This window comes from Anguilla rostrata, chromosome 6, assembly GCF_018555375.3.
Source record: "Anguilla rostrata isolate EN2019 chromosome 6, ASM1855537v3, whole genome shotgun sequence".
In the NCBI taxonomy this organism is placed as follows: domain Eukaryota; kingdom Metazoa; phylum Chordata; class Actinopteri; order Anguilliformes; family Anguillidae; genus Anguilla; species Anguilla rostrata.
Genome location: NC_057938.1, coordinates 26,719,175 through 26,735,202, shown reverse-complemented (window position 1 = coordinate 26,735,202; position 16,028 = coordinate 26,719,175). Strand labels below are relative to the sequence as shown.

Sequence of the window (16,028 nt, the reverse complement as noted above, 5' to 3'; positions counted from 1 at the left end):
ACTGTTATCTTGTCCTTGTCCAGGTGACGATCAGTGGGGAAGAATGGCACTATATTGCCACTCAGGGGCCCCTGCCAAACACATGCCAGGACTTCTGGCAGATGATCTGGGAGCAGGGAGTGAATGTCATTGCCATGGTTACAGCTGAAGAGGTACGATGAGCATTTGTAAAGAGATCCTGAGCTTCATTAGGAGAGGGAAAAGAAAATGCTCATTTGACATACAATCTCAGCATATTGTCTATTACCTGTTGTGAATCTCCCGTAGATTAGAGAAAAATGGATGTCACATGCTCAGTTTTCTTGTTTCAGTAAAATTTTACATACAGTTAAAATGATGTGTCCTGCACAATATACTGTTATTGAATTATAAATGAGACCATTCACTCTGTTTCTTTGTAATGTATTGTCAGTGTGATTGCTTAATTGAACCACTCACCTAGCGCAATTAGCCCATTTGTTCAGAGATGTTGTGATATTTAGCTGGCTTCTGAAATCCTACATTTAGAAAGAAGGGAAGTATGAATATAACTGAATATACACTGAATATGACAAAATATTAAATGCCTCATATAAACATATCAATAAACTACCATCAGATTGGTAGAGGTGTAGGTTGCCTTTTAAGGGCAAAGAGCCACAAACCATCCAAAAAAAGAAGCAAACATATTACATATGAAATGCATGCATGCAAATACATATTTCAAATGCGTATATGTGAAATATTGCCTGTCCCTGATCACAGGAGGGTGGCAGGTCGAAGAGCCACAGGTACTGGCCTAAGCTGGGGTCCAAGCACAACTCGGCCACTCACGGCAAGTTCAAAGTGACCACCAAGTTCCGCACGGATTCGGGTTGCTATGCCACCACGGGGTTAAAGGTCAAGCACCTGCTGTCTGGGCAGGAGAGGACGGTGTGGCACCTGCAATACACTGACTGGCCTGACCATGGTTGCCCAGAATACGTCCAGGGCTTTCTCTGTAAGTGCTCAACGAGTCATCGTCAATCACTACCGATTTTCTCAGGGTTTGATTTCTTGATCAAATCATGGCCTGGGTTCAGTTAGGATTTGTCCTCCATTTTGACTCGGAGTTAAACGTTGCAATCAATTTGGTGTCAATTTTGCAGTCAATAAACAAAATGAGATCAAGAAAAAAAGTGACACTGGGCCAGGCTCTTCTTTTAAAGTGTATACCGCCTTAAGGGTAACATCCTTTTTTTAAATCTCCTCTCAGCCCTTTAATTTTTTGTTAGGTTTAGTAAATGCTTGAGAAAGGTACGATTCAGCATATATATATATATATATATATATAGTATAAAACTGGATTAAACTGTTTAGTACAGAGCTCAAATGTGTGTTGGGCCTGCATTCTTATTTGGCCGTATATGGTAAGATCGAATTTGATTTTTCCTTTTCCATGCACAATATTGTATCTGTATTTGGCACAGATGCTAATGTGTTTCCAGAATGTTAGATAGCCATCATTGTGTCTGTCAGAATAGGACCACACACTATAAATGCTGCACCCAATACAGTATTTGTACACTGTCTGATGTTGTGACCAGCGTACCTTGAGGAGATCCAGTCGGTGCGCCGGCACACCAACAGCATGCTGGACACTTCCAAGAGCCTGAACCCGCCCATAGTGGTGCACTGCAGCGCAGGGGTGGGCCGGACCGGTGTGGTCATCCTGACCGAGCTCATGATCAGCTGTCTGGAGCACAACGAGGTAGGGACGTGGTCTACGAAACACCTGCAATCTTTGTTATTATTTCTGCCCATTCCTACACAGAGCTGAGCTTATCACATTGCCTGTAGACACATTTCTCTACTCTGTGCCTAGCTTAACTGTTCCAAAAAAAAAAAGTGTATTTTCAGGTCTCTTATTTACAGATATGCGTATTTCACAGTTCAGACGATTTTTTCTGGATGCGTTTGGTGTCTCATACATTCTGTTGCAATGTGCATGACAGACATTGCTAAATGATGTCCTCTCTCCTGCAGAGGGTGGATGTTCCCGTGATGCTGGGCCGAATCCGGCAGCAGCGCATGCTTATGGTCCAGACCATCTCCCAGTACAAGTTTGTCTACCAGGTGCTGATCCAGTTCCTCAAGAACTCACGTCTGATCTGATCTGAGCTCATCTGGAGACAACGCTTTCTCTTCTTTCCTATCGAGAACAGACATGGTGTCGGTACAGAGTACTCGCCTCAGAAACAAGTGTGTTTTTAAAGCCACCATGACAAGCATTTCACCAACTACCTTTATTTTTTTAATGAGTTTGTGTTTGTCTCCTTTTCTCAGTTGCATTGATAATGGCTTTATACATTCTTTGATAATGCTACAGCCACTTCAGAATTTGAGAGAATCTGTCATCTTGCTAACAGGTGAATTAAAGAAGATTGCAGTATGTAACCTGTATGCTAAAAGTTAGCCAATTAGGATCAAAGGTATATTGATTTTGATGCTGATATATGATTGGATTTGCAAATTCTCCTTTATTAGACTGATTATAGCATTTCTGCACAACAAAAGAAAATGTGCCATTCAGTTTTTTTTTTAAGATCTTCAGTCTAAGGTTAGTATAATTCCCAATATTGATTGATAGAAAAGGAGAAAACAAATATACTCTCATTTTGCATTGAATATATATTTTGGCATGTGGAACAGCAAGATGGCAAAGAAAAAAAGTGTACTGGTTGAAATATGAGGAAGCTCTATAAAGGTTTTTGAAAAATGAAGCCCAGATGAGAGACAGATTTGTGTGGTCATGTAGTACCATTGTGTAACAGCAGAGGGCTGCACACACTTGTGCTAAAATCATCCTTTAAGGGGACAACTGTAGAAACCTTTAAATATAGACTGCAGCTTTCCAATGTTTTCAGTTCTGGAAATGTGCTACAACAGATCATTGTAAAATACATTGAAAACTTGTCAAGACATTTCAATATTTAATATTTTAAAAATATTTTATTTTTAATGTTAATTTATTTTCTTATTGACATTTAAATCTGTTTTTTTTCCATGCATTTTTCTAGTGAATGCTGACATTCTCAAGTGAATTTGGTGCCTAGAAATTGCTCTGAATCAAGTCATTGCCTTTTGCTAGCATTTCTTATATAGTTGGAAAAACAGTTTACAGTTTTACCATTGTTTACTTTTAGTTTTATAAAAATATATTTTGGAATCAGTATTTCATTTCATTTCCTAAATTCTCCTGAACTACTTTCAATTCTACATGTATTATCAGATTTTGTATTGTGAAATGCTATTTTTTGAAGATTAGATACTGGGTTGCAATACAAGATTGCTGTAATTTTTCTTACTGAAGAATCCTTTTTTAAATTCATTAATATTTGACTTACCTCTTCAAGGCTGAAGCCGCCTGGTGTGTGAGGTTCTTGCCGTAATTGAAAAAAAGTACATGTAAATAAACACATTTCCTATCATTAAGGTTACTGTTCAGTCATTATAGTTGTACACTTTGGGCATCAGTGTGTTAAGTTTGATTTGTGGTTTTTATGTCTACTCTTCTTTTTTTTCCTTAAACATTTAGCATATTCCATTAATCATTTCTTACTTTTCCATTTTTGATTTCCGATATTACTGTGTTGTCTGTACAGTGTTGCTTGTTGATAAATCCACATACATTTCCAGTCTTCTTTGTTTTCTTACTAAAAGCCCTTCCCAATTGACTTGGCGAAGCTCTGTAATATCAGGCCATTAAACATGGGGTTTTGTCATTTGTTTTGTCATTGAAATTATGCAAGGTGCTTGTTTTTCCCCCAGGAAGGGTGCACTCACAGGTGTGTCTGTGGAATTTTGAGCCTGTTATATATACAAGCACAAACACCCAGATGAGGTAAAAATCTATCTGAATTTCCTGCTCAGCAGTCAAGATTCTGTTGCAGCCTTTTCCCTGAGGCTTTTCTGCAGATGCTGAAATGTCAGAGGGATGTCTGTCTGGGCATTGCTTAAACAGGTGCACTAGTCAATCTCAATACTTTGGTACATTGTGTAATATGCATGAGACATGACCTTTGTGACTGACAATGGCATTTAGCCAGTATAGCTAGTAGAATACCAGCTCCTAACTGCTGAGCTGCTGCTGCGAAAGGCCAGGGAAAATTGCAAGTGGTGCATTTGCTTCCTGTCAGCAAATTTCAGATGGCTAAGACACCAAGCTGGCTGTAGATCCACTTTACCTGAGAGTTAATATGTGTAGTTTGCCCACTGTGAATATTCTGTTGTTCATAAATACCTCTATATGCTGAAAATACAGCAGCAGCTCAGTCTATGTTCCAGTCAAGTCATTAAGAACTGACAGAGTGGGTCCTGACTGACTGTAATCTGAAAGCATCATTCAGTCCTCAGGGTCACGTATCATATTTATACCATGTGACCAATTCTAGATTTGACATGGAGCACCTGCTTTGACTCTTCCAGGTTGCAGCTGAAATTTTTGAAAATTGGGCTGATACGTTTCAGCTCGTGAAAAAAGCAAAAAAAAAAAAAAAATGAAAAAAGCACAAGTGAAGACTTTTTAGGGAATTATTTAAATGGCAAAGGATAGAAAAACTATGATGTCTGAGCTCAGTTATCTGGAAATAACTTCCCGCCTGAAGAAGAGTAATGCTTAAAGCATCTGCATCTCTCCGGGCAGTGAGATGTTAGTAACCCATCCCCAGTACACTCCTTATCTAGTGTTTTCTGCCAAGTTCCATCCGGCTAATGAGACATAGAATATCCCCTAAGAGCTCAACCAGGAGCCATTTTATTTCAAATCAAGGCTGTTACCAGAGAAACTAAGTGCCTAATACCTTCTACAGACCTTATAAAATAGTCTGTATTATCATATTTCTGTATTTTTCCTTAATAATATATATAAATATTTTGATTTTTTTTAAATTCTGTGCAATTCTGTATTATATTCCGCTTTGGACATGCAGAATTTATATGGTTTTGACTTGGTACTGTTTAATACCATAAAAGAATGAAACTATGCATGCCTTTTTGTATTCTAACGCGTGTATATATACTCAAATCGGTATATAAGCTTATGCTTTTCAAGTGTTTTTTGCACTTCTTCCTAATGTGACAGTATTGTTTCGTGTTGCATTGCATTCCACGGCTGCAGTTCCCCTTGTCTAATGATCATGATTTTTTAAACACTTTGATGTACATAGGTTTTGTATATGCTGTGCAAGTGCATTGTCTCTTTTATAAAATGTACAATGCTGTCAATCTCGCTCATTATGCAATAAAGCATTATTTCACAGTTTTTCATCTAGTACTCTTCACCTTAACTGGTCGTATTGAATCTGTAATATGCAGTATCCATTAAGGTACATGGTCATAGTGCGTGTGTGTGTGAATGTGTGTTTGTGTGTGTGTTTTGTGTACACACAAGGCAATACATTTCAGGTGGTAAGCCTAACCAGGTTCACAAGTTCAGTGGCTTGGTTGTCAGAGGACAGCCCCAAACAGGTTGTTGGTTCATACTCCATTTTAGTCGCATGAAAAGACTAACACGGAGATTACAGGGATTACTCTGCCAAGATTAATCGGGGTAGCAGGATGGTCTTGTAAACCTGGATGCTTCACACTAAAGAATTTGGGATTAACTTTGACCCAACGCACTGCTACAGCTTAGGTCCTTTGCGTGGGAAGGCAGTACAAAGCAGCTTGGCCCAACACTTCTGACAGGCCTCGAAGCCCGAAAATCACCACTCAGAACGAGAGAGCCAGGCACCACAAAAATGTTGTGTAGTCTTTCAGGGTTTTTATTCAGTGCAGATGCAGGACAATTTCAAATCAAAAAGAACAAGGTTGTTAAGAGATTGCATTCCCTCCTTGACATGCATTTACGATACATAAAAAGACAGAAGAGCACCGATGTTTTAGGCGTTTTTAACCCATAGTCCTCCTGAAGTCTGGGAGGTGAGCTGTGGACGGGTGTAGGCAGATGGGCTGCACTGCTAGCGATCGCACGCAGTGGAGTTTTTTTGGTGTTGTGGCAACTGTACCTTGAGTATCACAAATGCACTGGGAAAACAGCCCTGTTGGCTGCAGGACCCTTCAGACAGTGAACAATGGAAAGGGGGGGGGGGGTCTGTGTAAATCACCCCCAAAGAAACAACTCTTTTCAGTAGAAAATATCCATCACGCAACAAAATATTGTGCTTCATATATAAACCTCTTCAAAGCCACAAATACTGTAAACTGCAACAGATCTCCCAGCAGAAAATGAGAAAATCCTAGTATATTAAAAGTACCATTTATTTAACTGTAGTTTCCTCTACAGTATTCCACCTCCAAGTGTTATTATACTACCTGTTGGGACTGTCCACAGCTTTAGTACTGTATGAAAACTACTGAATTGTGTAAAAGCATTCCAAGTTTGCCACAGCCATTATGCGGGACAGGAAGTAGGGAGCACATGCCTACCCATGCTACATTGTTACGCTAAAAGTAATCACGATGCAAAACGTGCCGACACTGAAAACGACACTGAAAAGAAATGATCAGTTTCATCATTTGGGCAGAAATGAACACGAGGAGATGGAGAGGTGAAAGATGTGTTCTGTGATAGCGGGCCAAGTTGTCATCCGTGTGTGTGTGTGTGTGTGTGTGTGTGTTTGGGGGGGGTTGGCGCCATGGCTGTCGCCAGTGTTTTCATTTCTGCAGCTCAATCTCCTTCTTGATCTCAGCAATGTAGTGGTGATCCTTCCCATGAGCCACCTCCATGATCGCCAACGCCTGGGGAAGACAGAGAAATGGCTCCCTCATTTCTGCCAGCTGTGACACGCACACACAAAGGCAGAATGTTGCCTGTACCCATTCTCAAACTCAATCAAGTGGGAAAAACATAGACTTTTTATATTAAGTTTTTGTTCCAACCACAGCTGCAACCTGTGAAATGTGACAATTGTTCTTAATAATACATTTAAAATCAAAAGTATTTGTCCCCTTCCTGATTTCCTCTATTGCTTTTGGTTTTTAATGGTTCCAGATCTTTAGACAAAATGCATTAGACAAAGTAAAAATAGGTAAACACAAAACACATATTAAAAATTATTTCATTTCATGAAAAAAGTTATCAAACACCAAATTGCCCATCAAAGTGTCACCACAAAAAAGTTGTTGAAATATTTCAGTCCGGAAAGGGTTACTAAGCCATTTAATGCTCTGGGACTCCACCGAACCACTTTGAATTGTGGCGAATCTTTCCAGGAGTGGGCGGCCTACCAAAATTTCTCTAAAGGTGCAGCGACAACTCATCCAAGTAGTCACAAAGTATCCCAGAAGAACATCCAAAGAACTTCAGGCCTCTCTAGCCTCAGCTAAAGTCAGCGTACAGGACTCCACAACAAGATAAACACTAGCCAAAAATGTGATTCATGGGAGAGTAGCAAGGCAGAAACCACTGCTAACCACATTTGACCCCTAAGTCTTTTGGGATAAGGTTCTATGGACAGACGAGTCAAAAGAGTAACTTTCTGGGTGTCATGGGTCCCATTATGTTAGACGTAAAGCAAATACAGCATTTCACAGTAAGAACATCATACCAACAAACAAAAAAGGTGGTGGTAGTATGACGGTGTAAGAATGCTTAGCTGCTTTGGGACCTAGACTCGCCATTATTTATTTACCACAAATTCTGCTCTGTACCAGAAAATTCTTAAGGCGAATGTCCAGTCATCTGTCCATGAGCTGAAGCTGAAGTGTAATTGGGTCATGCAGTGAGACAATTACCCAAAACACAATTATCCAAAGTCCACATGTGGATGGCTGAAAAGAAACCAAATTAAAGTCCTGGAGTGACCTAGTCAAAGTCCTGACTTGAACCCAACAGAGATGCTGTGGCAGGACCTAAAATGAGCAGTTCATCCATGAAAACCTACCAATTTGTCTGAATTAAAGCAGTTCAGCAAAGAAGAGTGGGCTAAAATTCCTCCACAGTGAAGTAAAAGATTGATATCAAATTACAGGAAGAGTTTGGTTGTAGTTATTGCTGCTAAATGTGGTACAATCAGTTAATACTGTAAATTTAACATAACATACCATAATATAATGACAAGAACAGGTCATTCAGCCCATTAAGGGGGCAATTACTTTTTCACGAGTGATATGGTTGTTTGATAAGTTTTTCCATTAAATAAATGAAATAATAATTTTTAAAAAATGTGTTTTGTGTTTACTCAGGTTCCCTTTGTCTAATATTACATTTTGTCTAAAGATCTGAAACCATTTAGTATGCCAAATATGCAGTAATAGAGGAAATCAGGAAGGAGGCAAATACTTTTTCACGGCACTGTAACAATATCTGTCGAGGGATGACTTACTCTCCAAAGGCCACATAATGTCTGAAATAACTATGCATGACCTATGCAGAAACATCCCTTATCCTCATCACAGAACTTTTAATGAGATCTACTTACGCTTTACCTGCATTTTTTGAATGTACTATATGGCAAATCATTCCTTTAGAAATTCAAATGTTTAATTGATTAAAGTATAGACTAGCTGGTAAAACCCAGTGGTATCCTAATTTGGGGAAGTGTAAACACCTGATGACTGAGACTAAGGTGTTTAGGCCATTCCAGGAGGGCCTGTGTGTAGCCCGGTTCTTATCCCAACCAGTCATTCAGGCTTAATGTTCTCAATAACTGTTAACACAAACTTCCGGTTTGCGCCCGTTTAAAACTTTTTCCACCAATGATATATGTGCCAAAAATATAAAATAAATGGATTGGATTAGTGATATAAATAGGAGCAGCTGTTATTGTGGAAACCTAGCCTAAAGTAAATATATTTGTGCTTCATAATGAAGAATTCCAAACAGTCATCAGACAGTGCAAGTGTATTTGACTACTCTCTGGGACCCTTCATTGATCCTTATTTTCCTACAAATTACATGACAGCATGCTAAAACCCAGTGAGAAAGGCAGAATGAACAGCAGCAGTATTGTTGATTTTCTTGCAATACAATTTTAATGAAAGCGTAATTCTGGCAGTTCTTTGCATCACGGATCCTAAAGGCTTCCAGGCAGCAATGAAGGAGCTCCTAGCTACACAATATGAAAAGGCTGCAGAGTGAAAACAAGTTGTAATGGATACTAAATCGTAATGACTCATGATAGCCACTCCACTAAAAGTGAACGTGAATGTAACAGAATGTAAATAAGTTGTGTCACACCTTATATGAATATTGCCTTTGATCATTAAAAAATTCCAGAAGCTTCAAAATGATTAAAACCCAATGAGAGGGACTAATCTTGATCTCACGCTTCAATTTTATCCAATAAGCATGTCATTCCTTTACTTATTTCAATGAGGAACTACTTCTTAAATGCACCTTAACCTTTCAGACCTGTGAACCCCTCAACTATTTTCATTCTGAAGTTGGAATATCACAGCGGCTAATTTTCCAGGCACACGACATTGGTTTGACTCTGCATGGATACACACATGCTCAGTGGATACCTGTTACCAATGACATGTTTCCTAAAAAGCCCTCCAATTGTTTAGCAATATCAGCATGCTGTCATTGTTAGGCCCAATAGCAAACTGATACGGAAATTTATAATGAGGTATGAAGAAAGAGGTGTGTATTTCACCTGCGATAAAAGTAAGGCTGAATACCATTTCTTGAATGTGCTACTATCTTATAACTGTGCTGCTCTTTAGGATCTTGATATTTTCTCTTCTGAACATGAGTTATATGCTCTCCATATTCTTGAGATGTAAAGTTGATCAAAGATTTTCCAGCAGGGCACACTTAACCTGAGGGAGGGCCACAGGCCTAAAGTCCCTTTGGGCAGTGATAGATGAGTAAGTCAATGAGGGCTTGATGCTACATGTTTCAGAGACTTTCACATGCACTTGATTAATTACTCCAACTGAATAAATCAGAGCCAACTTAGAGATAAGCAACAAATCCTGAGGCCCCAAGCATTTAGGTATATAATATTATCTGACATGGGTGATCGGTGTGCACATAATTACATTGACTGAAAAACTGGCACCTGCACGTCTTCGACTAAAAAACCTGAGGTACAGTCCTTACGTACATTTGGACAACTGGGGTGGTTTCACAGGAGAATTGTTAAATCAGTGTGGATAGGAGATTGTTGTGTTACCTTCTTTAAGGCCTTTATTCCCATAGACTTCTTCTCTAGTCCCAAATACAGCCTCCCCAGCTTCAGGTACATGGAGGCCACATTAAGAGAGTAGGCTGGGTAGTGCATGCTAAAGGAAAAAAAGTCACATGATCTGCCTCCTGCATCAGCACATGTGGCATACATACATCAATAAATACATACAAATGCTTAACAACAGCTTAAAGCCTGCATAGTGTCAATTTGTGAACAAACAACAGTTTTTATGATGATTATTTAAACCATGTTTTTAATTACTGTGGAGCTTTCTTTAAAAAGCTATTATTTAAAGACCTCCCTCCATTCAAACGCATGCTTTTCTAATGTGTTAACTCCTTCGGGAAGCATGACTTTCACACCACAGTGAAAACTGGCTTTTGTATAAAACCTGGCACCAGAGTGTCTTTTTCCGTATTCTTCCACTGTAGACGGAGAGCTTCTCTGTACTTCCCTATAATCACAGTTAGAAAAGTGCACCTACGAGCAAAATTTGTGAAGTCACAATTATGTTGAAACTATTATGGTCCACTATGCAAACATATGCAAATTACCAGGGAGAGAAATGTGGTAAACTGAAACTTTGGAGCACTGAAAGCTGACCAGTTAGTGACATTGTTGTGACAGTTGTGTTGAACATAGCAGACAGTGCAGATTTAGGATGCAATCCCAAGGTAGAAACTTTGTTCCACTCATTACCACTCAATAACACTGTGTTAGTGTTAATCAGTTTAACCATCAGGGTCCAAGTTGAACTATGCGGTTGTTCCCTGTACTTGGACCGGTACTTCTCTCTAGGGGTTTCGTCATACTTGTTCCTGGTTATGGTTATACACTTTGTTGTACGTCGCTCTGGATAAGAGCGTCTGCCAAATGCCTGTAATGTAATGTAATGTACCAAAGGAGCCCATTCTAAAATAAAAATGGTTTGGAATTTGTTTTTAAAAATCACGTGGGTGTACCGGGTAGCATAGAGGAAATGTTTGTTTCCAGAACGTCATACAGAACTTGATAGGTTCGCAAGAAATTTCGCAGAAATTAGAATTTGGAATCCGTATGCTGTGACTACTATATATCGCAGGACCACAGCAGCATTGCCACCTTGCATATTCATAGACTGTGGCATTCTCAATCACAGTAAAGGTGTAGAGATACTACTAAGCCATTTTCAGTATTGAACATATTTTGGTGGGAAAACCATACTGAACACATCCTTATCAGATAATATAATAATAATTATAATAATACTCTTTATAGTTTTAAAATGCATGGGTACTTTAATGCAGGGGTACTTTAAAATGAGTCCAAGAGAATGTATCCTGGAGTGAAACACTAAGTCAAACAGGCCCTTTAAAGTCAATTAAATGAAACGTTTGCAAATAATTTGCATAATGTTTTCTCTTACACTAATACCTGCACCGCACCCTAAGCTACACATGGTGCTATATCTTGATGAACTCTGCTGAAGTCTACAGCAAGCAGATTTAAATTTAATGGTAAAGCACTTTGTCCTTCATCTCCACCCCTGTTACTCTACAGCACCTAGAGAGCAGCCACAGTTGGAAAGTGATTTCAACATGATTGACAGTGATACCTGCCTTGCAGGGTTTACCTGTAGGGTTTGATGATTTTTTCCCCGTAAGACATAGCTCCGTCCCAGTCCTCCAGGTAAAGGCACACGCCCATGGCCTGGTACATCATGTGCAGCATGTACACGTTGGTGTCCTCGAAGATGCTTCCCATCCTATCCAGGCTAAGCTCACACATCTCCAGCAGCTCACTAGGGGGTACTGTGGAGTCAAGGAAAGGTCTCGGGCACCGACTCAATCCACACTGAACATTTTGGTTACTACTAAATGTTAATTCCAAGCACAGTATTTGAGGTCTAACTGAATTTTTACTGAGAAAATGGCCAAAACATCACCCCAGGAGACACAAATGTCTCCCCTCCTGAAGGCACATCTTATTTTGGGACCAAAAGATCCCTAATTAACTTCATGAAAGAGCAGCACAAGAACAAATATTTCTCCTTTTACCTACATTAAGCATCTAAGAACAGGGTTTTGACAGTTATAACAAACCTTGAGGGGGGACAGGCTTGAGTTCTACGATTTTCTTGAAAATTCTCTTGGGGAAGAACACTACCAATGTAATACATTCAATTCTCCCATTCTATTTTACATCAGAATTGGCATTTAAGTCAGGTTGTGTCAAATGGACATTCCAACAATTGCAATGTATAAACAATCAGATTAATAAAAAGCTCAAAGAATGTCTAGACCTGCAATGTCACCAAGGTTGGCTCATTACATTTGTCCGATGCCAAGGCTGATAACAAAACATAAAGGTCACCATACCCCTCTTCATTTTCTTAGGAACACACAATACACTAATTTAAGTAGATTCAAAAATATAAAAATCAATTTAAAAACCTGTTACCTGAGAATGTGTCCTGCTGCTGTGGGGATGAACTAACATCCAGTTAACGAATTAAAATATTTTAATCATACGATTAAAGAAAAAAAGACGAAAGATTGCCTTAATGCCCCCTGGTGGCAGCTATTCTTATAATGCTTTAAAAAAAAAAAAAAAACATGATTCAATATATCGTGCCACCCTACGACAAATGCCTGCCTACAGTCTACCGGTGTTTGCTTCATGTTAGATTATTATTAGGATAAGCGGCAATGCTTCAATCTGATTAATTACATTTTTTCCTCCCAAATATGAAAGGGTTTAGTATCGTTTAATATAAACCTGCCTCCTCTGGGGTCGGAACCCTACTGTGACACAGCTGGTGTCTGGACTGGAGGCTGAGTCAGAGGCCTGTTCTCGTGTCTGTTTTCCGTGAAGTCTAACAGAGTCAGCGTAACGAGTTCAGACAGAGGCATTTTCGTGTTGCCTGGATCCCCGGGGAGGTTGCGGAGACTGCAGGAGCAGTTCCCCATGTAGTCAGACGTTCACTGTGACCTGAGGAAGGCAATGCTGTAGATCGTTCCAGTTATTCTGGTTTCACGCAGAGACTGCAAACATGCAGACAGCAGTTCAGCTGTCTGCAAGGGCAAGCTCAGAAAGCGCTATCACTTATGAAAATGCGGGTGACCTTTACTGCCATGCGGAAAGCCACTTCCGCAGATAACAGAAATTTTCACACTGGGAAGCAGAATTTATGCTACGAGCACATGGTTGAGTTAGCTAATGTCCTGACCCAAGTGCTACTTTTCAAACTCTCGCTTTTCTGACAGGGTTGAGTCTAACATAGCACCCTGTGAAATTTAAAATGGAATGTGAAGTGTGAAGGGAAATATGAAGCAAAGCAAAACAGTCCCAGACGCATGTGGGCAGGCAGTCCCTAAACCCAACATGCATGGTTGGTCGTTCAGCCATTGCGGGAGTAGCCCTTTCTCCATTACTTTTATGCTTAGAAATCAAGTATACGATCCCCAAAGTGGAAAAATATATTTTTACCCAAAATAAATAGACACATGTATTCTCTAAACAGCATCCTGCACTCTGCACACTACAACAAAGAGGGTCAAGAGTTCACCATACAATAACACAAATCTCAGGACAAATAAAAGATCAATAATACATATTTCTTGTAAACCTCAAAGTCCATTCGGTTAAGGCACCATGCTACGGTGCAAGGATAAGCCCCACAGCCTGGGATCCAGTCCGGACCATTCCAGTGTCGGAGTAACACGTAATTGGCGAATGCATCGCCCAAGCTACGGAAGGGTTCAGTCCTTTAACTGTCTGCATTTCTTCACTCTCTAGCGACCCCCACTGGATGATCGGGTCCCCTTGGACTGCATGCCATATGAGGCAACTCTACACAAGCTCAGTTGTGGGCTGCGGTGTGAAAAGTCTGGTGACACCACGCGATTTGGAGAACCACCATGGTTGTCCTCACTCTGCAGAACTGGCACTGAACTTTCAAACTTTTCAGCTAGCAGAGTATCTGCCATTCTACAATAGTCATTTTTGTCAGGTCCACATCATGAAGTGCCATGAAGTGCAATATTTAATTATAAAATAATCTATGCACTTCCGTGCTACTTTGTCCACTGAAACAAACCATCAAATTCACACTGTGATCAGTACACAAAAATTACACTAATGTGACATGTACGCATTGCACATCAGAAAATGAAAGCGCTCTTAACCGTGGACCCACAGAGAAGGGGTCAAGAACCCCTGCCTTGACCATATCAAAGAGGCACAAAACATATTAAATGGGTGAAAATCTGAAGTAGGTTTGCTTTAAATGGTCCCCATCCCTGCTTATAGTGCTGAAGCTCCTCCCACTCCACATTTTGACCCCCATGTGACCCTAACCATGGCACACTTTTCAATAATCCAGATCTGACAAGGATATTCTTGCTGTGCTTGGCTCTCCGGAAATCCTCGATGACATTCCTGGCATACTTCACCATATCCCGGACGGCCTCAGGCTCTGGGGGTGTGCTCAGCTTACGAACTTTCATTTTTTCCTTATCCTGTAGAGACGTAGGGAGAAAAGGAATTGATACATGAAACAAAACCCAGCTCCTGTTCCTCCCAATGCAAAACAGAGAAGACAACAAGCTTAAGTAGACAACATATATGAGATATACATGAGATATACACAAACAGAAAGGCATATTAGATACACAAACTATATCAGTTGTTCTGTTGTACAACATGCTAAATGTAGATGCACATGGAATACAGTAATCCAGTGATTCAGCTGAGACCTCAGTTAATATGATTTATAATAATTTGCTCTCAGTGTTACAGTACCTTGTCTTTGGCTGTACACTCCTTGCAATCGCAGGTAAAAAAGTAGGAATCTCTCAATCTGTCATTCCTGTCCTCTGTTGGATAAAGGAGGTCAATGTAGCTGGTGAAAACCTGGAAGAGAAAGACATGAGTTGCAATTAAACTTGAAATTTAAAAATAAATTGCACAAAGAAATATTAATTAAGGTCTAAAATTAACCAAGGGAGAATCATCTGTCAGCAGGGGAAAAGACAGCCTTCAGCTGTGTCTGGATGCCATTCAAGATTTAACAGATGTGTTTTTTAATGTAAATATTTGACTGGAAAAAGTGACTGGAATATTTGACTGGAAAATCCCAAATTATATGCAGTTTTGTGAGACTAAACAAATATCTGCCATTCAATAAGCTAAACACAAGTATGTGCAGCAGACTGGTGCATTTTGACAACTGAGAGCATATCCATGCTCACAGATAAATCAACAGATGGGACAGATAATTATGTTTTACATATTTAGTATGCCTTCAAGGAAAATCCATCACAATGGACATGAAAGTTTTCCATGCTGACGCTCTGCACCTTACAGCCATGAATTACTCAGTTGCAGATGGCAAACGAATACCGTGCACTGGCTCAGCAGATGCACAGCACGGACAAAGCACTGAACCACTCATTTCTCCAAACATTTAATGAATAGGCAGAAAAACTTACAACATATTTACAACTCAGATCAACTCAAAAATAAGAAATCGTATTCTGGACTGTCTTTAAAAAAAAAAAAAAAAACTTAGTTCATGAAAAAAGTTACAATCATCACTGCACACAGAGGAACTCTTGGTTCCTTCCTCTCCTCCCAAGGCGTTCACTATTAAGCTGAGGACACAACGTTTCCCGCCATCTGATTCACTGGTCTAGACACACAGCTAACAGTTAAATAAGGCACTTCAAAACAAAGCCTTATGAAATTCTAGACAGCTGACAGCGCATTTGAACAAAGAGATGGAACAAAGGCACATTTGTGTCCAATGTTAAGAACAAAAGCCAATAATGAGCGAGATTAATAAGGAGGTGGTCGACAGCACAAGTTACTTGCATGGGTTGATGCAAGAAA

The 16,028-nt window shown here is 39.8% G+C and overlaps 2 protein-coding genes across 2 annotated transcripts in view; one reads left to right on the top strand and one right to left on the bottom strand.

Moving 5' to 3' along the window:
• LOC135256951 (tyrosine-protein phosphatase non-receptor type 14-like) overlaps positions 1 to 5,281 on the top strand; it is a 71,343-nt gene extending 66,062 nt beyond the window's left edge. The window contains exons 16-19 of the mRNA XM_064339261.1: positions 24 to 152; positions 745 to 979; positions 1,566 to 1,729; positions 2,005 to 5,281. Of these exons, the coding sequence (XP_064195331.1) occupies positions 24 to 152; positions 745 to 979; positions 1,566 to 1,729; positions 2,005 to 2,133 (657 nt within the window). The 3' untranslated portion in view covers positions 2,134 to 5,281. The remainder of the gene's footprint in view (positions 1 to 23; positions 153 to 744; positions 980 to 1,565; positions 1,730 to 2,004) is intronic.
• A 481-nt stretch (positions 5,282 to 5,762) lies between these two features.
• The window catches only part of smyd2a (SET and MYND domain containing 2a), a 43,308-nt gene continuing 33,042 nt past the window's right edge, over positions 5,763 to 16,028 (bottom strand). Inside the window, exons 8-12 of the mRNA XM_064339263.1 lie at positions 14,940 to 15,050; positions 14,536 to 14,656; positions 11,770 to 11,944; positions 10,143 to 10,251; positions 5,763 to 6,759 (exon numbers count right to left, since the gene is read on the bottom strand). Of these exons, the coding sequence (XP_064195333.1) occupies positions 6,676 to 6,759; positions 10,143 to 10,251; positions 11,770 to 11,944; positions 14,536 to 14,656; positions 14,940 to 15,050 (600 nt within the window). The 3' untranslated portion in view covers positions 5,763 to 6,675. The remainder of the gene's footprint in view (positions 6,760 to 10,142; positions 10,252 to 11,769; positions 11,945 to 14,535; positions 14,657 to 14,939; positions 15,051 to 16,028) is intronic.